General features: G+C 46.3%; 1 protein-coding gene across 4 annotated transcripts in view; it reads right to left on the bottom strand.

Moving 5' to 3' along the window:
- The window catches only part of RFWD3 (ring finger and WD repeat domain 3), a 64,948-nt gene that overhangs the window by 10,552 nt on the left and 30,291 nt on the right, over positions 1-24,105 (bottom strand). For all 4 annotated transcript variants that reach the window (XM_048817086.2, XM_048817091.2, XM_048817088.2 and 1 more), the window contains 4 exons: positions 22,959-23,073; positions 16,550-16,778; positions 8,013-8,163; positions 4,915-5,091 (listed from right to left, as the gene is read on the bottom strand). In XM_048817086.2, coding sequence (XP_048673043.1) covers positions 4,915-5,091; positions 8,013-8,163; positions 16,550-16,778; positions 22,959-23,073 — 672 coding nt within the window. The remainder of the gene's footprint in view (positions 1-4,914; positions 5,092-8,012; positions 8,164-16,549; positions 16,779-22,958; positions 23,074-24,105) is intronic.

The following is a 24,105-nucleotide window of genomic DNA, read 5'->3' as shown; positions in this document are numbered from 1 at the left end:
ATTCTGATGCGGAAACTACGGAACCCGAACCACCAAAAAAGAAAATCAATCTTCTGCTGGTTACATCTGACTCAGATGATGAAAATGAACAGGCGTTGGTCCACTCTGCTTTGAATCATTATCGAGCAGAACCCGTCATCAGCATGGAAGCATGTCCTCTGGAATGGTTTCTGAAGCATGAAGGGACATATGAATCTTTAGTGCATCTGGCATGTAAATATCTTGCAACACCAGCTACAACCGTGCCTTGTGAAGACCCGTTCTCACTTTCAGGTGACATCGTAAATAAGAAGCAGACAGCATTATCTCCTGCAAATTGTAATCAACTTTGTCTAAGTGATTGGCTGACCAAGAAGTAGGACTGAGTGGACTTGTAGACTCTAAAGTTTTACACTGTTTTATTTTTTAATGCAGGTTTGTTTGTTTTTTTAAACCACATAATTCTACATTTGTAAGTTCAACTTTCATGGTAAAGAGACTGCACTACAGTACTTGTATGAGGTGAATTGAAAAACACAATTTTGTTTTTTACAGTGCAAATATTTGTAATAAAAAATATAAAATGAGCACTGTACACTTTGTATTCTGTGTTGTAACTGAAATTAATATATTTGAAAATGTAGTAAACATCCAAAAATATTTAAAATAAATGATATTCTATTGTTGCTTAACATCACGATTAATTGAACAATTAATTTTTTAAATCGCTTGACAGCCCTACAATTTATTCCAGTGCTTAAACCACCCTGACACAGTTAGGAAATTTTTCCTAATGTCCAACCTAAACCTCCCCTGCTGCAATTTAAGCCCAGTGCTTCTTGCCCTAGCCAAAGAGGTTAAGGAGACCAATTTTTCTCCCTCTTCCTTGTAACATCCTTTGTACTTGAAAATGGTTATGTCCCCACTCAGTCTTCTCTTTTCCAGAGTAAACAAACCAAATTTTTTTCAATCTTCCCTCGTAGATTGTTTTCCAGATCTTTAATCATTTTTGTTGCTCTTCTCTGGACTTTCTCAAATTTGTCAATATCTTTCATGAAATGTGCGGCCAGAACTGGACACAATACTTCAGTTGAGGCCTAATCAGTGCAGAGTAGAGCAGAAGAATTACTTCTTGTGTCTTTCTTATAACACTCATGCTAATACATCCCAGAACGATGTTTGCTTTTTTTTGCAACAGTGTTACACTGTTGACTCATATTTAGCTTGTGGTCCAATATGACCCCCAGATCCCTTTTTGCAGTACTCTTTCCTAGGCAGTCATTTCCCGTTTTGTATGCGTGCAACTGATTCGTCACACTAAGGGGAGTACTTTACATTTGTCCTTATTGAATTTCATCCTATTTACTTCATAGTATTTCTCCAGTTTGTCCAGATCATTTTGAATTTTAATCCTATCCTCCAAAGCACTTGCAACCCCTCCCCGCTTGATATCGTCCACTATCTTCATAAGTGTACTCTCTGCACACTTATGAATCTAAATCACAGATGAAATATTGAACAGAACCAGACCTAGAACTGATCCCTGCAGGACCCCACTTGATATGCCCTTCCAGCTTGACTTTGAACCACTGATGATTACTCTCTGGGAACAGTTTTCCAACAAGATATGCACCTATCTTATAGTAGCTCCATTTAGGTTGTATTTCCCTGGTTTGTTTATGAGAAGGTTACGTGAGACAGTATCAAAATCCTTACTAGAGTCAAGATATACCACATCTACCGCTTCTCCCCATCCACAAGCCTTGTTACCCTGCCAAAGAAAGCTATTAGGTTGATTTGACATGCTGTTACTTATCAATGGCTCCATGTCTAGTTGGCAGCCGGTATCAAGTGGAGTGCCCCAAGGGTCGGTCCTGGGGCCGGTTTTGTTCAATATCTTCATAAATGATCTGGAGGATGGTGTGGATTGCACTCTCAGCAAATTTGCGGATCATACTAAACTGGGAGGAGTGGTAGATACGCTGGAGGGGAGGGATAGGATACAGAAGGACCTAGACAAATTGGAGGATTGGGCCAAAAGAAATCTGATGAGGTTCAATAAGGATAAGTGCAGGGTCCTGCACTTAGGACGGAAGAACCCAATGCACAGCTACAGACTAGGGACCGAATGGCTAGGCAGCAGTTCTGCGGAAAAGGACCTAGGGGTGACAGTGGACGAGAAGCTGGATATGAGTCAGCAGTGTGCCCTTGTTGCCAAGAAGGCCAATGGCATTTTGGGATGTATAAGTAGGGGTATAGCGAGCAGATCGAGGGACGTGATCGTTCCCCTCTATTCGACATTGGTGAGGCCTCATCTGGAGTACTGTGTCCAGTTTTGGGCCCCACACTTCAAGAAGGATGTGGATAAATTGGAGAGAGTCCAGCGAAGGGCAACAAAAATGATTAGGGGTCTGGAACACATGAGTTATGAGGAGAGGCTGAGGGAGCTGGGATTGTTTAGCCTGCAGAAGAGAAGAATGAGGGGGGATTTGATAGCTGCTTTCAACTACCTGAAAGGGGGTTCCAAAGAGGATGGCTCTAGACTGTTCTCAATGGTAGCAGATGACAGAACGAGGAGTAATGGTCTCAAGTTGCAGTGGGGGAGGTTTAGATTGGATATTAGGAAAAACTTTTTCACTAAGAGGGTGGTGAAACACTGGAATGCGTTACCTAGGGAGGTGGTAGAATCTCCTTCCTTAGAGGTTTTTAAGGTCAGGCTTGACAAAGCCCTGGCTGGGATGATTTAACTGGGAATTGGTCCTGCTTCGAGCAGGGGGTTGGACTAGATGACCTTCTGGGGTCCCTTCCAACCCTGATATTCTATTCTATGATTCTATTCTACTCTATCAAAAAAAAGAAAAAGTAGTCCCATAATTAGGGCCCTACCAATTTTACAGCCGTGAAATACATGTCACTTCCCTGTGAAATCTATCTCCCCAAAATCAGCTGGATTGGTTAGGGACAGGACTTGTCCTTCCCCTGCACGCCTGTTATCTGAGGGAGATCGGATGAACCTCCACAGGCAGCGCAGAAGTGAAGGTGTATCACCCTCACTTCTGTGCTGCAGTAGCTCCAGAGCTGGGCTCCAGGCTTCTACCCGCGCGCCCCACCCCCATGGCTCTGGTCGAGGCTGGGGACTGCAAGGGCTCCGGCTGGGACTTGGGGCTTCCACCCCTGGGGCTCCTGCCCGGGCTCAGGGACCTGGGCTGGGGGCTACCACCCCCCACAGCTCCAGCCCCCGCAGCTCCTGCCTGGGCTCTGGGTGCTTGAGCTCCGGGACCTCTGCTCCCTCTTACCCCCCCCCCCCCCACGCCATCTCTCCAGCCCAGGGTCAGGGACCTGAGCTTGGGGCTGCTACCCCCTGAAGATCCAGCTCAGCTTGTGGGGCTTCACCCCGGCCTGACTCCTTTCCGAGCTCCAGGGCTGCTGCTGCCACAGTCTGTCCCCACCCCACCTCTTGGCGCTCAAGCTCCGGGCCTTCCACTCCCTCCTCCCCAGGGCGGCTGCCTGCCCCTGCATGGCTCCTTCCCTGGGCTTAGGAAGCTTAGCTGGGAGCTGCCACCCAGGACTTGGGGCTTTTGCCCCGCATAGCTCCTTCCCTGACTCCGGGCCACCCAGGTTCAGGGCTTCATGTCCCCCCTTGGGGCTCCTGCCAGGGCTTGGGGCTTCAGCCTCCGTAGCACCTGCTGGGGTTCGGGGCTTCCATCCTTGGCTCCTGTCAGGGCTGGGGCACCCGTTTTTCAAATTATCCGGGGCCCCTGGGCATGGGCTCCATGGACCCATGCGTTAATCCAGTACTGGTCCTGACTAGCAGCTAGGAGCCCCTAGTTGGGGTGATCCCAGAAGCACTGGGGAGATCAGACCTACCTCCACCTCTGGGAGTCTCCTCCAGATGCAGGAAACTCAGCAGCAGCTGCCTTCAGAACTGGGCTCTGAAGGCAGCACAGACGTGCTTATAGTAATCCTGTAACCCCTCTACAACAGCTTTGGGATCCCCCCACAATCCTCTTTTAGACCAGGACCCCACAGTTACAACACCCTGAAATTTCAGATGTAAACATCTGAAATTGTGAAATTGACTAATTTTAAGACCCTGTGGCCATGAAATTGACCAAAGTGAACCCAGAATTTGGTAGGGCCTACCCATAATGACGGACATGTAGACATGCTATGTTCCAGAACTATGGGTAACAATTTACTAATCCTTGAAGAGGTGATCACAAATCAAAAGGCTGCAATGCCCAAAGAAGAACTTGCAAACACTTTAAAAAGACCTGCTCCACCATGGAACTTACGGGAGCATCAGAGCCAAAACACTAAGGGAACCCTGAAGAAAACTATTTGTAGTTTGGCACTATTCCTGGGTGCTGGCTCTCCCTGGGAAAACCTTTTGTATGCCACTATGCATACACTCAGAACATGTCTCTTAACGTGCTTAGGAACCAAACAACTTGTCCCTGCTACCTATGAAAGAACAAAGTAGGGAGTCACATTAACCCTATGCCCTTCCCAGAGTCTATTACCTTACACCAGTAGAAGTGCAATGTTGTGAAAAACATCTAATAGCACTCAGAGGCTCAAACTCAAGTTTCCTGGTATAAGACTTCTCAGCATGCTCCAGCCATTGGCAAGCATGGCCTGTTTTAGTGTCCAAACTACACCACACAGCTCCCAGGGAATCCTGACCAGACATCTGTACTAACGTTTAATTCTCAGATGCAGAACTGCAGAGGTGACAGTATCTCAGATTGTTCCATCCCTGCTCCTAGTTCTGAATCTGCCCTGGTTAAGCCATGAGCCAATATTTTTACAGCTTACCGTTAACGTGCACAAAAGATGCTCTTTAATCAGGCAATTATACTCATCTGTTTAAGACGCTACATTTAACTGGCAGTACACTTGTGAAATTCTGGGATAGAGACTGTGAAATCATACCTGGACTTCTGAGGGGCTAGTTCCTGGACATGAGAGCTTGTGTCCCTTAGATCATACACCAGAATAGAGCCATTGACAAGCCCAGCATAGATATAGTTGGTATCATCAAGGCACCAGCAGCAGCTCCAGACAGGGCGGCCGGCATTGTACGTCTGGACCACAGTATTTGTTGTCAAACTGTGGAGGGAAAGGAATATAGTGACAATGCAAACTTATACTGTGGGATGAGAAGACTCAGTGTAACACACCCAGCTAACAAGTCTAGAATAAATCTCTGCCTAAGGAACTGAATAGGAGGCTGTTCCCCACTACAGATTTTAATCCCCATAGTCCAGAAAAGAATCTGAAGAATATAGATAGTATATCACTGTGAAACTGTCAAGATCTAGCATTCCACCAAAGCATATACAGATACTGAAAAAGGTAAAATAACTCCTTCTCTCCGACTTTTTGGTCTGATCCTGGGGAATAAAAATCACTTTATATTGGCTGCAGGGATAGGAGTATCAGACTGAGCTCGTAATTGCTTTGTTGGGAGAGCAGGGTTAAATTACTTGTCTGGAAATAGTTAGGAGGAGAACGCATTGCACTGTGGTCCCAGAATACTATTTTCCAGAAATTAGGAGCCTCATTCATTAAGATTCTTCTCCCTGCTTAGTTATTCTCTTCTGCCTGTTTATCTGAGAGGGCTCAAGTTCTGAGAAACAGCATTTAACACCTAAAGGAACTGATTTAAGCAAGTGTTAGAGAGCAAATAGGGTAAACAAAACAGTATACGTATACACACACACACACACACACACACACAAATATGAATGTCAAAAAATTCTTAACAGTTTGCAGAACGCTGTCATTGGGGGAAGTGTATGCTGTGTTTGGGACAAGGCAGAGGAGCTGAAACAGCAGCTGAGGCTGGAGTCACTGAAGAAACTGGAAATTAAAATGGATTTTGCATGGAGGGACGTATCAGAGATGTGGCAAATTGAGATTCAGTAGGGATGAAAGATAGAGATGATATCAAAAAAGGGAATCTGTAGAGTCATTTCACCCAAGACACCCACAACAAATATTTTGCACAGAAGGAACCACCCGGGGGTGGGCGGGGTGGGGCAGGAGGTCAGGTGACCCTGATGAAGATTCTCATAGTTAGGAACCAGACGACAGTGATTTAGGCAGAGAACAATGTGTTATGTTTTCTTCCATGTACCAGAACAGGAGATGTAACAAAGGACAAAACACAACCTGGAGGAGAATTATTAGGGATATGCAAATGGCAATAAGTGATTAGAAAAGGGAGGTTGACACAGTCAAGCAACCTCAGGGACCAATGCAGGGAAAGCGAAGAGTAGGTTGAAGCAGGCAATCTTCTGAGAGAACATTCTGGTATCAAGCAAAAGTGAAGACTGGATACAACTTGTTAGAGACCAACTGATGGACGTATCAGTAGTGTAAAGAGGAAGGTTTGCGTATCAAGCATTGGTATAAATTCTGTGATGAGTGGCAACTACTTGCATTAAACTGTCTCCATTTATGCAAGAGTACCAACCTTACAGGCTCAGAACTTACACACTGGCTTTAAAGTAGGCAGGAAGGAGTAACTTGTTTAACTCAAAAATATCTGACATATTCCACCATATAGACAATAGGAATGGGAAAATTAGAATTAAATTAATCTTATTGCAAAACAACTCTACTTTTTTAATTACGTATACAGGTACGCCGAGAAATATCAATATAGGTAGTATGGAGTAAGGAGATAAGGAGTGACAAAAACCCCCAACACCACAATACTCAATGGGCATCTGCTACAGACCAGGACTGGAGGAATCCCACCTATCCTGTGGGATTCCTCTACCGCAGGGGTGGGCAAACTTTTTGGCCTGAGGGCCACATTGGGGTTCCAAAACTGTATGGAAGGCTGGGTAGGGAAGGCCGTGACTCCCCAAACAGCCTGGCCCCCACGCCCTATTAGCACCCTCCCTCCCACTTCCCGTCCCCTGACTGCCCCCCTCAGAACCCCTGACCCATCCAAACCACCCTGCTCCTCGTCCCCTGACCACCCACTCCCAGGTCCCCTGTCCCTAACCTCCCCCCCATCCAACCCCGCACCCCGCTCCCTGTCCCCTGACTGCCCCAACCCCTATCCACACCCCCGCCCCCTGGGACTCACACCTATCCAACCACCCCCTGCTCCCTGTCTCCTGACTGGCTCCTGGGTCCCCTCTGCCCCTTATCCAACCCCCCCGCTCCCCACCCCCTTACCATGCTGCTCAGAGCACCAGGACTGGCAGCCATGCCGCCGCGCAGTCTAGGGCACTGGGGCAGGCTGGAGGATCTTGCAGCCCTGCCATCCAGAGCGCTGGCGGCTCAGTGAGCTGAGGCTGCGGAGGATGGGGGGACAGCAGGGAAGGGGCCGAGGGCTAGCCTTCCCCAGCTGGGAGATCAAGGGCCAGGCAGGACAGTTCTGTGGGCTGGATGTGGCCCGCGGGCTGTAGTTTGCCCACCTCTGCTCTACCCCAACATGTCCTTTTAAGTCTCCCAGCACAGCTGTAGAGATGTATTGTTCCTACATTAGTGGAACAGCAGTTCTCAGGAGTGCTGCTTAGTGCTCTTTCCATATACTTAGGCTGTGTGCAGCTCAACCTTGATTAGAAGTTTCAAATCAGAGCAACCTTCTGAGGAGTAGGGAACAGACAGAGGAAAACAGTAAAAACCCTGATCCTAGATCAAAGAGAATCAAGCAGGTAGTAAAAGTCACACTAGCAGATAATGCTACATCTGTGCCACAAGATACAGCTGATTTGTGCTGGCTTACTTTCAAAGCTGTACCCAACAGAGATGCCACTGAGAGGAGGCACCAGGAAAAGGTGACATAATCCCTCCTTCATTAAAGGGACTAGGAAGTGAGAACAATTCATCATGATAATGCACACATTCCAGAGGACGGATGAAGTTCAAACTGAGATCTGTTCTCAACTCCCTGAGAGAAAGAAAAAATGGGTGCTCCAAAGTGCACACAGAGGTGAGCTAGAGATAAAGCCAAACCGGAAAATGTGAAGGGCAGATAGGGCTGGCTGCCCCTGTTTAGCAGCACACACCTGGTAAGTTTGAGCGTATGGTCCAAAGCAGCAGACAGCAGCAAGCCATCTGTCCGATTACTGAAGGCCAGTCCCCGGATCTGCTTACTGTGGATGGGAATGTACTGACTGCTCTTCAGGTTGGCAGCACTTATCATCTTAAAGCCACAACCTGTCATGAAGAAAGGACAAAGCTGATCAGATACTATGTATGCTGGTGACTACATCAAGTTATTGGGGTGTCTGATTTTAAGCTATGGTCTCACTTCAGTATTTATGCTGAACTTGTGAAGTGTGCACAGGAAGGGTAGGTATCTTGTTCTGGAGATCAATCACTACAGAACTCCTTTTTCTGCTCCTTCACGCGTTCTGGTCAGTGTGACAGAACTCATGAGAATTTCAGCATTAGTATCATAATCTGTCAGTTGCTCTCGACCCAGGTCCTAGACATTCTAGCCAAATTAAACAAATCCCAATGTTCAGTGTGGCTGGAGCGCTATACAGGATGATAATGTACTTTCAAAGAATAGTTACAGGTAAACTGTTCACTTGTACTCTAGAAATGTCACTATACAGAGCTGCATTCCGATATTACTGAGCCAGAGAGCTGTCCCTATATAGAAGCTAAGATGATTAAGGTGAACTGAGAAGTTGTTCAGAAAGAGGAGGAAGTTACTCACCTTGTCCAGTAACTGACTTTCTTCGAGATGAGTGTCCTTGTGGGTGCTCCACTCCAGGTCAAGGTGCCTCCCTGTGCCTTCGATCGGAGATTTTCACAGCAGTTCCCATATGGGCCTCATGCACTGTCAGTGCTGGAACAGCACGTGCATGGCCCAGACTCCTCAGTTCCTTCTCTACAATGAAGCCTGCTCCAAACTCCGAAGTAGAGGGGAAGAGGTTGGGTAGTGGAGCATGCCACAGGGATGCTCATCTTGAAGAGCATCAGTTACTGCACAAGGTGAGTAACGTCTTCTCCTTTGAGAGACGTCCCTGTGGGTGCTCCACTCCAGATGGCTGAAAAGCAGTATCTCTTATGATGGTCGGGACTGCGGATCTGGTAAGAAAGTGGTTGATAAGACAGCTCGACCCAGTTGGGTGTCTGATGAAGGACCATGCATGAGAGCATAACGTTTAGCAAACAAAGGTCCGACGCCTGAGTGGCCACCTTGCATATGTTGGAAAGCAGGACGTTGCGGAGAAATGCTATGGAAGTGGACCGGATCTAGTAGAGCAGTGGTTTTCAAACTTTTTTCCTGGTGACCCAGTTAAAGAAAAGTGTTGATGCCCGAGACCCAACAGAGCTGGGGATAAGGGGTTTGGAGTGTAGGGGTGAGGGGTAGGGGGTTTGGGGTGCAGGAGGGGGTCAGAGCTCTGGAGTGCAGAAAGGGGTTCTGGGTTTAGGGGGAGCTCAGGGCTGGGACAGGGGATTGGTGCGGGGGCAGCTCCCGGTCAGTGGGGTGCTAAGGCATACTTCCTGCCCATCCTGGCACCGTGGACCACACTGCGCCCTGGAAGTGGCCAGCAACAGGCCCGGCTCCAAGGCGGAGGTGCGCAAGTGGCTCCATGCAGCTCTCGCCTGCTGGCACAGCCCCTCCTCCCCCCACTCCCATTGGCCAGGAGCCAGTGCTTGGGGTGGGGGTGGCGTGTGGAGCCCTGTGGCCCCCCTCCTGCCTAGCAGCCGGACCTGCTGCTGGCTGCTTCCAGGGCACAGCGCAGTGTCAGAACAATTAGGGACTAGCCTGCCTTAGCTGGGCAGCACCACCAATGGAACTTTTAATGGCCTGGTCGGCGGTGCTGAGGGGAGCCGCCGTGACCCAATGCCTTACAGTACTGGGTTGCGACCCGCGTTTTGAAAACCACTGTAGTACAGTGTGCCTTGATTGCCACAGGAGGTTGGACTTATTTCAATTGGTAACTGATGTATGCAGTACGATATCCATTTGGATAGTCTCTGGGTGGAGATCGCTTTGCCCTGAGATTGTTGAGCGATAAAGAGCCTAAGGATCTGTCTAAATGGATTTGTTCTATCATGATAGAAGGATAATGCTCTATGAACGTCAAGCATGTGCATTGCTGCCTCAAATACATTAGCATGTGTCTTTGGGAAGAATGTTAGTAGGTGAATAGGTTCATACAGGTGAAAAGATGAATGCATCTTAGGAAGGAATTTAGGATGTGTACAAAAGTGTAACTGTTTCTGAAGAAGGTAGTATACAGAGGTTCGGCCATCATTGCTCCGAGTTCCCCCATGCATCTGCCAGATGTAAATGCCACTAAGAAAGCGGTATTCATGGATAGGTGTAGAAGGGAGCAGATAGCCAAGGGTTCAAAGGGTTTGTACATCAAAGCTGTGAAGACCAGGTGTAGATCGCATGGCTCAGCCGGTGGTCTTATGTCCGGGTAGAGCGTTTGGATACCTCTGAGGAATCTTTTGGTGACAGGATAGGAAAAAAACAGTGGTGTTCTCTACCTTGTGGTGAAATGTTGTGTTTGCAACTCAGTGAATCTTTACTGAGCTAAGAGAAAGGCCGGCTACTTTGAGTTCTAGAAGGTAGTCTAGTATCAGTGGAAGGGGGTGGAAGCTGGAGGGGTGTGTCTGGCAGAACATCAAGTGATGAACCATTTCCATTACTGCAGAGAGGTAGTGAGCGTGGAGTGTGTCCTGCTATGTAATAAAACTGCATGCTTAGAACAAGTCCAGGCTAGTTTCTCATTAGAGAACCATTGAGTAGCCATGCTTTGAGGTGGAGCATCGCTATGTTGGGGCAATATAACTAGCCCCTGCATTGTGATAGTAGGTTGGGGAGTGGGAGAAGCAACATTGGGGGACAGACGGACATCCTTGTTAGAAAGGGGTACCACGGTTGCCTGGGCCATGTCGGAGGTATTAGAATGACCTGGGACTTGTCTTTCCTTATTTTCTGTACCACTCTGTACAGAGGTATTGGTGGGAATGCATACAGCAGTGTCGAACCAAGTGATCATGAATGTCTCTCCCAGAGAATGCTTTTCCAGACCTGCTCTGGAACAGAATGTTGGACACTTCTTGTTGACTGCAGTTGCGAAGAGATCCAGTTGGGGATAGCCCCAGCTCTGGAAAATGTTGTGTAGAGTGGTGTCATTTAGCTCCCACTTGTGATGGAGGGGGAAGGATCGACTGAGCTCATCTGCTGGGTGTTCTGAGAACCTGGGACGTGTGAGGCCGAGATGTGAATATTGTGTTGGAGGCACCAGTTCCAAAGTTTTATAGCCTTAGTGCACAGGAAGTGGGATCGAGCTCCCCCTTGACTGTTTATGTAAAACATACATTAGATGTTGTCGGTCATGACTGATCTTGTAGTTCTTGATGAGGGGAAGAAAATGGAGGCAGCCATTGCAGACAGCTTGGAGCTCTAGGTTTATATGAAGTGTGATTCTGTTGCCGGCACCCAGTGCCGAGAGGCTGAACAACAGCTTGAGTTGGTTCGTTACCCGGTGTGCTACACCCAATAATCACAACGGGGTGGAGAAGCAGAAAAGTTTATTTGCAGCTGCAAAAAGGTACAGGGAGATTTGAATCTCAAATCCTGTACAACAGAGCAGGAAGTTACACAGGCTTTTATACATCCTTTTCCCAGCATACTTATCCAATTGCAAGCTGCTCCAAGTATCCATATAGCCAGCCAATCCAGTTCCCAGCTAGTTCCCTGATTCTCTGTATCATTTGTTAAACTATACATAAAGCTGCTTTATTCAGCATTGTTCTTCCATATCTCCCCTGTTTGGCCTTGCTTGGTTTCAGGCAGTCTGACTCTGCAACATACTGTTGCAGATTCTCAGCATAACTGCTGTGTGTGCCTCCAGGCGGGGGGGCCAAGGACACTTGGGCCTAGCACGCAGAGCTGCTGCGAGTGCCTCCAGGCAGGAGGAGGGGGGCCAAGGACACCGGGGCCTAGTGCGAGGGGGCTTCATCGACACTCGTGGTCTTCCATCCCCTCGAGTTACCTAGTGGCCATGCCCCAGTGTTCCCAACAATTTCTTCAGAAGACCAGAGGCCTTGAGTTATGAGATGGTCCATGTGTGCTCCCCAGCCAGTGAGGGATGAATCTGTCGTGATGATAATAATGGAGGCAGGATCCTGCTGGAAGGGGACCCCAGAACACAATTTGAGAGGAAGGGTCTACCATATGAGCAAATCTTATACTTTTGAGGGGATAGTTAGCAGTCTGCTTAGTCTGTGCACTTTGGGTTTGTAAACTGATGAGCCAGCCCTGTAGGCATCGCATGTACAGGTGTGTGTTCATGACAATGAATGTGCATGCAGCCATGTGGCCTAAAAGTTGTAGGCAGTCTTGAGGGGTGACCTGTGGGCTGCTCCTTACCCTCATGATGAAGGTTGCTCAGTGTGCAAAATCTGTCCTTTGGAAGTGATGTGAGACCTGTGGTGGAATCATGATGAGCTCCTATGAAGTCTAGCTGCAGGGTAGTATGTAAAGTAGATTTGTTTATGTTTATTTGCAGGCCAAGGCTGTGGAAGCAATGTACGGGTGTGTAGGTCGTTCGAATGTCTCCTGAACACACGGTTGGAAGCCAGTCATTCAGGTAAGGAAAAATAATTATTCTCTTTTTTCGGAGGTGTGCCATTACAACAGCTAGAATTTTGGAAAAAACTTGGGGAGCAGTTGAAAGACCAAAGGGCAAAACTTGTACTGGTAATGATCCATGCCCAACACAAATCTGAGAAAGTGTCTCTGGGGAGGGTGTACAGTGACATGAAAATACGCATACTGCAGGTCGAGGGCTGAAAACCGATTTCCCTGCCCCAACACTGGAATCATCGTTGACAGGGTAACCACCCTGAATTTCAGGATGAACATGTTTAGTTGTCAAATATCGAGAATAGGTCGCCATCCCCCACTTTACTTTTTGGTCAAGGAATAGTGGGGAATAAAATCCCTTTCCCCGCTGCGGAGTGGGGTACCTGCTCCACTGCTCCTGGTTGTAGAAGATGGTGCACCTCTTGACAGAGCAAGTGGTTGTGAGAAGGGTCCCTGATGAGTGATGGGGAGCGAGGGTGGGTAGGGGGCATGGAGAGGAAGGGGATGGCATAACCCGATCGGATGATTTCTAGGACCCATTTGTCCGTAGCGATAGCTTCCCAGTTGGTGAGGTATAGGAGCAGACGGCGTCCAAAAGGATGGATGGTTGCAGTAGGCGCTGGAGTGGGTGGGAGGTCTTCTATACCCGCAACCAAAGCCTCAGATCTGCTGGTTTGATGGAGGGGGTTGAGGCTTCATTGGGTTCTAGGTCTATGGTGTTACTGTTGTTGTGGATTGTAATGTCTTTTCTGTTGCTGGGTGTAGGAGGGATATTCTGGGCCTTGGAAAGGCTGATAGCTGTTTTGTCTCATCCTTGTCCCTCTGCAACATATGCCTGCCACCTTAGTGTGGCACACGAGTCCTTCATGGTATGGAAGGCCTCATTCGTTTTTGCTGCAAACAGCTTCTTGCCATCGAAAGGGACATCGTCAACAATGTTTTGGTTAGGGTTAGGAAGGAGGAGGAGGTGAACCATGAGGATCACCGTGTGACAACAGCCGTGGCGGTGGATCTGATGGCTGTGTCAGCAGCATCAAGGGGAGCCTGAAGAGCCATACGGGATATTATCTGTCCCTCAGAGACCCCAGCTTTAAATTGTTGTCGCTTGTCTTCAGGAATGTCATTAATAAATTCCACAAATTTAGCATAGTTCCTGTGGTCATACTTTGACAAAAGAGCCACATAGTTCACCACCCTAATTGTAAGGTGGAAGATTAAACACACTTTGTGGCTAAATAAGTCCATCCTCTTGCTCTCCTTATCAGGTGGGGTAGCCCGGAAATGTTGCTGTTTTTTTTCTGGTCGGCCGCCTCAACCACCAACAAATTGGGCGACGGGTGTGTACAGAGAAACTCGGAACCTTTGGAGGGGACGTAATATTTGCAGTCTGCTTTCCTGGAGGTTGGGGGTATAGTCGCGGGAGTCTGCATTATGGTTTTAGCTGGTCCCATGATGGCCCCATTGATTGGCAATGCTATTTTGGAAGAGGTGGTGGGTTATAAAATGTCAGTAAGTGCGTCTTGGTGTTCAGACACTTCCTCAAGAGTAATCTTGAGCTCATCAGCAACTCTTTTAAATAAGTCCTGGACGTGTGTGAAACAGTCAGCTGTTGGTGGTGGCAGAGGCATAATAGCCTTCTTGGGCGAGACAGATGAGTGTTTATTAGTTGGAGAGGTGTCAGGTGTGATATCCTCTGCTGGCTGAGCTGCTGGTTCATCTCGTAGCTTGGCATCATTGTTTGTGGCTGGGGGAGGAGATCTAAGATCCTCTCTGCATGAGGTAGGTAGAGTGCTACAACGTCTCTTATAAGATTCCCAGGGATTCCAGTATGGCCAATGGCTGGGGAAATGTATGAGTGGTCCCACTCAAGGGTGGCCATACTAGGGTGGGAATTCCCTGGAATATGAGGAGCAAGATCTAAGATGTCCCCCAGTCACAGGTATCTTAACGGGAAGAATAGCATGGAGAAAAAATGCCGTCAATGTCCTCCTCACTCAAGAGGTGTGAAGGGGCAGGAGACAGTTGCGAGATAGTCCCGGTGAGAGGTCAGTGCCTAGTAGAGGAGAGACTGGAGTGGGAGCGATAGCTAGGTCTCTGTGGTGGAGAAACTGGGGCTGTGCAGTGGCTGGCAATGCTGAATGGTGAGGCACTATAGGCAGGTGAGGCGCCATGTATTGAGACTGTGCCGATGCAGGAGGCGCAGTCCATGCCGGCGGCGCTTTGGGCTGAGCTGATGTAGCTGCCAATGATGAAGGTGCTATAGACTCAGCGAGTGTCGTGCGCGAAGTCGGCGATGAGAAGTATGACACAGGGAGCATGGTCGGTGGAGCTTGTGGTGTCGGCACCGCAGCAGTAGTTGGTGACATCAGTGCCATCACACTAGTCGGTACCAGGTTCTTGTTGGTGACCAACTGTGCTGCATTGGAGGCAGGCAACTCAAAGCCTTGAGCCTCGGCACCAGAGCGCGTGGCTGCTGACGTGTGGTTGGTGCCAGAGATGCCTGGAGAAGTGTATGTGCTAAGCCATGGAACGGCCAGCACTGACAGAGCCGAAGTAGTCAGCGATTGCTTGGAAGAGGTGTGCCTCCTGAGACGGGAGGAAGCCGGTCATTTCTTTGCCCTTTTTTTATCCTGTGAGGATTTTGGTGGTGAATTCTATCGGAAGGAAGACTGCTGGCCTGAGTCCGATGAGGATCTGAGGGACTTTTCCAGGAGGATGAGCTTCAGTCTGAGGTCGCTGTCCTTGTGGGTCCAAACTTTAAGTTTACTACAGTGTACGCATTTTTGGAGTACGTGGGATTTCCCCAAACATTGTATGCACTGAGAATGGTCATCAGAGATGGCGTCTTTGCATTTTAGGCATCTCTAGAAGCCTGGTGAACCAGACATATTGGGAGTCACTAACTCTGAAGTAAAGAATTTAAAAAAAATTTTTTTATAGGAGGTAAGTAATAAACTTATCTAAATAAGTAACAAAAACTAATTAACTACTAGAACTGTATCTAAACAATGGCTATGAAGAGTGAAACTGCTAAACTCTATCTCTGGACGGGGATGGTGGAGAAGGAACTGAGGAGTCTGGGCCATGCACACACTGTTCAAGCACCGAGAGCACGCAAGGCAGGCACTGTGTGTGCGCGGCCCATACAGAAACTGCTGCAAAAAAATCTGGGATCGAAGGTGCAAGGACGCACCTTCACCTAGAGTGGAGCACCCACAGGGACATCTCTTGAAAGGTTAAGATCCCAAATCATTAACCACATAAAATAATTTGTACTTCAAGTGTCAGAGAATGTCAAAGCTCTTTGCAGTGAAAGCCGGTATGACTGTGTACCTATTTTACAGACAGGAAATAGCTCAGAGAAGACAAGCAACTTGTCCAAGGTCACACAGCAAGTCAGAAGCAGAGTTGTGACTATAATGCAAAGGGGTTCCCAGTCCTCTTCACCCACAGGGTAATACTGCCTCTGTACATATATGCACTTAGTTACAAACGCATTCAAAAACAATATTTGTTTGTTCCCACATTTACTGGCCAATCCACGCTTCCGAATCTGATGTTTTCTATATGAGAGATTGCATTTAAATCTTTTACCTGATTCCCTTAGGTGCTTGTCTCCAGCTCTTGCAAGGGTGCAATAGTCTCTGTGAGAGGTATCACACAGATCTTTCTGCACCCCTCCCAAGGGGATGGGATTTCAGAACGAAGAGGCAGAGCTGTGAAGATTAATTACTGGGAGAGTACAATTACCAGCTGCCAATGGGGAGGTAAATTACACTACTGGGAAAAAGCGGAGTAGGGGTCAGGTGGAATGTGGGAGTTGTATTAGTGAGGGAGCACCCCTAATCCACAGGGCGGTTGTGTGGGTGGGGTAGAGGAAGAAAGAGCAGAGAACATATTTAACTTTTTTAAGCCTGCAGATAAAATTTTTTTGATTCTTTCTATAAAACCCAGAGTGTCTTTAGTTATTTGCTGATTTACCAGGAATAAGTGTGGCCTGCGGAGAGGGCTGTGACACCACTAGACAGCTCAGTGAGTCACAGTAAGCCATAACCCGGCAGCTCCCTGACTGAGAAACCAGGAAGGCCTTCTCAAAGTGGTATTTGTGCTGGCTCTGACTGGAGGAGACGCAGCCTGGGAAACAGGAACGGGAGCTGCCAGGTTGCTGAGAGGCGCTAGTGCTGTGCTGGGCCATCAGTGCTTTCAGCTCCTGAAAAGAAAGAGGTCAGAGTTTTACTACTCCCTTAAAGTTGTAACTCAGTGTGCTGTGTATTAGGGCTAGTCTACACTAGAAGTGCTGCAGCTGTGCCACTGTAGCGCATCTGGTGAAAAAACTTGATGCGGATGGGACAGAGCTCTCTCGTTGGCATAATAAATCCACCTCCAAGAGAGGCAGTAGCTATGTCAGTGGGAGGTCTCCCACCGACAGAGCTGTCCACACTGGTGTGTAGGTCGGTGTAATTTCCTTCACTCAGGGAGGTGGCTTATTAACACTTGAGTGACACAAGTTATTAGTGTAAACTTGGCCTTTGTTTCTGCTTGCAGATACAGGAGTCTGATACGCCTCAAAGGCAGGGATGTGGGAACATGGGCTGTTCCATAACAATGAAAACTACTGTACTCCATTTCCATGCTATTACTGGAGTGCTAGATTTCCAGTTTACTCTGACTGTAAGTACAATAGAAATCTGCAGACTACTCCAGCAAGCTCTGTTGAAATCTTTAGTCAAAATCTCTTAATATTATGTGTATTAGAACCAGTAAGAAAAGGGACCCATGGGCACCACACAAAATCCAATCACCACCAGGTCAACAATGTTTAGAAAAGTTTCAGAGTAACAGCCGTGTTAGTCTGTATTCGCAAAAAGAAAAGGAGTACTTGTGGCACCTTAGAGACTAACCAATTTATTTGAGCATGAGCTTTCGTGAGCTACAGCTCACTTCATCGGATGCATACCGTGGAAACTGCAGCAGACTTTATATACACATGTTTAGAAAAGAATGGAGTCACCATTAAAAAAAAACACAACCAATTAGAACCATTTTCAAGAGTTTCTAGAACATCCCAGATGGAATGAAAATCCTTGGTTTCAAGGTTAGAAGTGTCACAGGAATTCACCACCATGAAGATAGTGCAGATTAAAGGAACTGACCTACACACTGGTCTTTATAATCCTGGCCAGCAGAGATTCCAGGAATGATTGAATTTTGTAAGAACCCAAGACTTGTTCACTTTCTCCAAAGCCGAAGAACTATGGTTCAAAATGTTCAGTACTGTAGCTCTCAAAAGAGTGACTTTTAATCCAACAAAGGAAGAGCCACTTTCACACTACTGAAAGGCAAAGACTCACAGTGTGTTAACAGATGTTCACTGGATAATTTTCCTCCCCACAAAAGATCATCCACAGAAAGTATGAGGGTATGGCAATTTTGAACATTATAACTCTGACAAGAATTCTGCCCAAATGGTTATAACCCAACCCGAAGTCATGACCACCAGCACTAATCCCATGATTCTATACTATTACATAGATATTTACAAATACCTAAAGCAGACAGATAAAGAGAGATGGGGCCTGCTTTCCACAGCTTGGATAACTTAAGATATACTCCAAATACAGTACTGTCTGCAAAACAATTAAGCACCATAGAAATGATATTATAGATTTAAGATCTCCAAGCTCCTAACGTATGCATAAACTAGCTTTAATAATTGCACCAACTAATCTTGCTCAAACCAGAAATAGTCAACAGCAACAGTTCTAAAAAGACAAACATTAAAAGAAAATAGGAGTTAAGGTCAAACTAATTTATAACGATCCTCAAGCCAAAACACAACAAACAAAAAAACAAAATAAAACAAAAAAACCATTTTAGGAAAAAGGGTTTGAGAGCTTAAATATAGGTTTCACTTCACATCTCCCAAAAACCTTCTCTGATTTGCCTCAAAAGCCCAGATTCTACCCCAGCATAAGACCAAACATGTGATGTTTCAAGGGGATTGGAGTAGCAATAGGCAAAGACAGGAGGATTTGGGGAGGGAAAGGAGGCCATAATGATGTTAATGGAATTTCATCCTTAACTGGAGAGAGTGGTGTCTTTCAGAGAAAGATGCAGGTAATTAAAAAACAAAAAACAGAAGTGACAAATTTTCACCACATTAAAGACTTTATTCAAAAGCCTCACCAGTTAATTTTTTAAAGACAGGAAGATAAGGCAACTGGGGAGGAGAGGGGATTCAACAGATTTTCCACAACAAGCAGCTACCAGACCCTGCCTATCACCTGAGTTTAGCAGAGTGAAAAAGTAGATACTGCTGTCAAACAGGAAGGGACCCCTGTAAATGAGCTGCAAACACAGTTGGGGTAGTGGAGAACAGAGGGACCAGAATAATCTCCCCGTGGCAGAGGCCGGGGTTGGAGAGGTTGTGGAATGAATAGAGGCGGAGGAATGAACTGAGAGAGCAAAGGAGTGTCGTCTGGAGTGCTGAAGCAGAAGAATCAAGATCTTAAAGGAGAGAATGAGAAGTTAGGGGCACAGCTGCAGGCATGAATGATTAGCAAAGAGTGTCAGAAGAAAGAAAATAAGGCTGTAACAAAGGTTGCTAAAGCGACTGTTTTGGCTTCCAGATTGAACGATCCTGTGGTTAGCGACCAGCTAGCATAGGACAGCCCTCCCAGAGACTCTGAATGTGTTTTTCAGCAACCCATGACAATAGATGTCAGGGGGCACCCGCTCTTAAGCATCCAAGTTGGGGATGGGCTTGTAAATTTTCTACTGGACATGGGGGCAGGAATCCCCATAGTAAAAGACATATGTAGTGCATACCCAGTTACAGACTGTACAAATACAGGCAATATCAGGAAACAAGCAAAAAATGTAAAAACACCTTCTCTACAGTTTGGTGCTCATGCCATTCAGGAGAAGTGTGCTATCACAGGGAGAGAACATTTAGTGGAGCGGAAACAATAGAGCGATTGGGAAATTTTCCATCAAATAATTGATATGTTAAAGTAGTGGTCACCAACCAGTCGATCGTGATCGACTGGTCGATCCTGGAAACTCTCCCAGTCAATCGCGATCTCCAGTGGTGCAATGGGGTTGCCAGCTGCTGCTAAGGCAGGGTCCCTGCCTATCCTGGCCCCACGCCGCTCCCAGAAGTGGCCTGTGGCGTGGGGGCTCAGGTTTCAACATGCTGCTCCTGCCTGCAAGCACTGCCCCCAAGGCTCCCATTGGCCGGGAACAGGGAACTGTGGCCAATGGGAGCTGCGGGGGTGATGCCTGTATAGGGGGGCAGCGCAAGGAGCCACATGCCCCCCCCAGGGAGAAGCATGGAGCCGGGGCTGCCCAAGTTAAGTATCGCTCCTTTCAATGGGCAGGTGCTGAATGGCTCTGCAGCATTAAGACCAGAAGTAGCATGAATACAGCAGGCCCAACTATGCTGGATCAGCACTTCTCTTCTACCAGCCAACCTGCATCCTCCCATACTTCCTTCTGCACCCCAAGACCCAGCCCTGAGCCCCCTCCCAGAGCCAGCACCTCATACCCCCTCCTACACTCCATACCCCCTGCACCAGCCCTGCCTCCCTTTCCAGAGGCAGCACTCTGTACCCCCTCCTGCACCCCAACACTCTGCCCCAGCCTAGAGCTCTTTCCTGCACCCAAACTCCCTCCCAGAGTCCACCCCCTGCACTCCCTCCTGCACCCCAACCCACTGCCCCAGTCTCAGGCTAGAGCTCCCTCCCACACTGTGAGCCCCTTGGCCCCAGCGCAGAGCCTGCACCCCCTCCTGAACCCCAACCCCCTGCCTGGTGAAAGCAAGTGGGGGTGGAGGAGAGCAAGCGACAGAGTGGGGGGACGGAGTGAGTGGGGCAGGGCTTCGGGGGAAGGGGCAGGGTACCTCCTGGGTTGCCCTTAAATTCAAAAAGTTATCTTGAGCGTAAAAAGGCTGGAGACCACTGCGTTAAAAGTGTCATCATTGGGCTTAGCATTAACAGACGAATGTGATAAATAGGGACAGAATTCACATCTGTTAGAGCTATTGTTGAAATCTCTGTTTGCAGACTCAGGAAGACAGCACTGCATCAGTTCATATTTGGTTCATTGCTGGAAGGTCCCGTCCCCCCCCTCTCCCCAGGACATCTAGAAACTTTCAGGAGAATATTTTAAAAACTCAAATCTCAATCTGTCATGTGAGGCACAACATATATACCCAGAGGGTTGGCATTTGACACCACTGTTTTAGATGTACATAAGCAAGGTGCTGTATACTCTGTCTTGTGCATTGTTCGTGGGATCTACCCCTTGCTACAGAACTGTACTCCACAACTTAAATTTTCATTAAAAACCTCCACGCATTTCCAGCCCTTACAGGTATGACAGTAACTCTGAAAATATAAATGAAGCAAGGCCATCGTTGTGAGCCTGAAACAATAGCTTGAGAAGTGTGAGCTGCTCCGTTCATCTCAAAGGACTGAAAGCGCTGAAATCTTGGGATGACAATTTAAAATGTTAACACCAATTATTATTAGTGCTGATTATTTTAGCAAAACTATCCAGATGCGTGCTTAGTTTCACACTCCCACATACACATTTCCTGATTTGCAAATGAAATTGCTGCACAATTTTCAGTCTGTCTCAGAATGCCACAGAATCCAGGGACCTTGCTAAAGAATTAAGTTTCAGCTTGCCACAGTGAACAAGGGGCTATGCACTTAAGGTAGCCTTTTCTGACTATAAATGCGCAAGCAGCTAATTAATATGCTTTTAATGAGAAAGCCACAAAATTTTATTATATACAGTGGTTAAACTACAATAAAAGCCAAGATACATTGCACATATGCACTCAGTAGCTCAATTTTAATACCAGAAGTATGACTTTATAAAAACTGAAATGCTTAAGAATTTCTGTTTAAAGCAAGAGTACTATTTAATCTTAGAAAATTCTAATACCAAATGTACATCTATTACTGCATAGGGTTTCAACACTGATTTTGATAATGCAGTTTAAAATTATGGATATTAGCAACAAAATAAACTAGCTTACACAGTAATTTTAATAAGGGGAAATTTACATTAGTTTCCATTAAGATTCCTAGAAGTATATGACATTGTTCTATATCTACTGGTTTTGTACCATATCCCCCAAGAAACTTCTATGCAATTAGAGAATTTGCTATTATTGAATATATTCTTCATATTTTTAAATAGATTCATAAGAGCTTGCGTTTACATTATACTTAATTTTATAAGCTTAATTACTTCATAGCTTTTTATGTCATTTAGATACATCTAAGTGTTCAGTAACACTATTCTTATTAAAATATAAATTGCATATTTCACTATATAATCTCAAATTAAACATGTAGCACTCTTATTCCATATACTTCTAGTATAAGGCTACACAAATCACATAGGACTCCAATTCTGAACTTTCCGCCAAATGTTAATTTGTTAGTGACATTATCCTTCACTTCATTCGGAATGTAAAGTACGTACAGTACTGCACTTTAATGTTGGTGTGTAATTTTAGTCACTTTGATGCCCCAGTGAGGAATACAGTATAAATACGAAGATATGGCTGGAGTATGTGTGGTAATAAACCTGTATAGTATTTCTGACTTATCCTATTCGCACTGTTAGTCTGTATACTTCATCAATGTAAAAACTCAACAGAACTGCAGAAAGACATTACACTGTGGAATCTAAGATTTATTGCATCCGTGATTTTCCTTGATCAATGTCCATGGTGAACCAGATCCTCTCATTAACTCAAGTGACATGCAATCTGACATAGGAAGTCAGCCAATTAATTTGTGAAGCCTTGTGTCATGGTCTTGCTGGCAGACTGTAGCACAGCAGGTGCCACCTAACCCCACAGACAAGGAGATCATAAAAACAGGAGAAATTCAAAAAGCAAAGAACAAAAACAAAAGTGAAACTAAGTGGAAGGCTGAATAAAATATTTGTATCCCTTGATACATCAAGAAATGAGTTGACAATGGAACAGATAACCTTTTTTTCCCTCTCCTGCTGGTAATAGCTCACCTTAACTGATCACTCTTGTTATAGTGTGCATGGTACCACCTATTGTTTCATGTTCTCTGCGTATATAAAATGGTCCTACTGTATTTTCCACTGCATGCATCTGATGAAGTGAGCTGTAGCCCACGAAAGCTTATGCTCAAATAAATTTGTTAATCTCTAAGGTGCCACAAGTACTCCTGGAAGCTGTGTGTTTGTGTTGACAAAGATTTTTTCTTGCTTGGAAGAACACACACAAGCTCGCTCAGACGACACATGGGAGGAAGGCAGGCACATCATGAGGCAGAGGCTGGAGAGAAGGAGGGCAATGAAGAGCCCATCATCAACAGGCAGCAGCTGAACTTACCTGGACCTGCTTGCGAAGTTTACTGCATTCATCTGTCAAGACCTGCAACTGGAGACGGCTCTGTGCGGATTCCAATTCCGCCTGTCTCCGCAACAACTGCTCCTTTTCTAAAGAACTAAATAGAGGAGGAAAAAAAAGAAATGATCATGGGTGGAGACAACTTAGGATGTTCCTCCCAGTTGCAGCTCTATCACCAGTGTAGGTTAAAACACAGCCACGCTCAGGTAAACTTAACAGTTTCAGTAAATCCCACTTAATGGTCTTGCACTCTATCTCCTTGCCCTGCCTCCTGGCCATTAGCAGGTAGCCAGTGTGACACTGCACCCCATAATGCTTTATAGAAATATGCTTATGAATATAAATATGACATAACTGGAATATGTTTTATGCTACATATGCCATGTAACGTAACTTTTCAAAAGTTATGTTCTACTGTATTCATCCTATTCGTATGCATGTATCATTTTTATATCTGAAGTTATGAGCATTGGCTCTATGCTTGTATTTAAAGTGTTTGCTGTAGGAAGCACAAGAGACAGATTTGGTCAACATAGTGTGAAGGGGTTATTCAAGTAATTGGGAGTACTTAACTAAATGAACATTGAAAGATGCCAATCCACATCTAAGCTTTCCTGGGGACGTTCAAACTAACATGTAGACAATGTAAAGAACTGAGTCATGCATGGACATGTGACTTTCCCATGTGACTCCAAAACTCCATCTTGTAGCTGACAGGTTTCAGAGTAACAGCCATGTTAGTCTGTATTCGCAAAAAGAAAAGGAGTACTTGTGGCACCTTAGAGACTAACCAATTTATTTGAGCATAAGCTTTCGTGAGCTACAGCTCACTTCATAGTCTCTAAGGTGCCACAAGTACTCCTTTTCATCTTCTAGCTGTGATTCTACACAGGAGAGAAGAGGTTTCCACCCACAAGAGAGACTATAAAAGCCCCTGGAAACCCCTCCATTTATCTTCAGCTGGCTCAAGAGATAGCCTCTCCACCCCAAAGAGATGCCTGAAAAACTGGAACAAAGGACAGTAGCTACAGGGATGAGAGTGATTGCTGGAAGGAATCTAGTCTAGTCTGTCAAAGAAGCTTATTGGAACACCTCTGTGGATGAGATTTACCTGCATTTAGTTTCCTAT

This window comes from Caretta caretta, chromosome 12, assembly GCF_965140235.1.
Source record: "Caretta caretta isolate rCarCar2 chromosome 12, rCarCar1.hap1, whole genome shotgun sequence".
Taxonomy (NCBI): domain Eukaryota; kingdom Metazoa; phylum Chordata; order Testudines; family Cheloniidae; genus Caretta; species Caretta caretta.
Note: the sequence above shows the minus strand (reverse complement) of the source record. Positions and strands in the feature narration are given on the sequence as shown.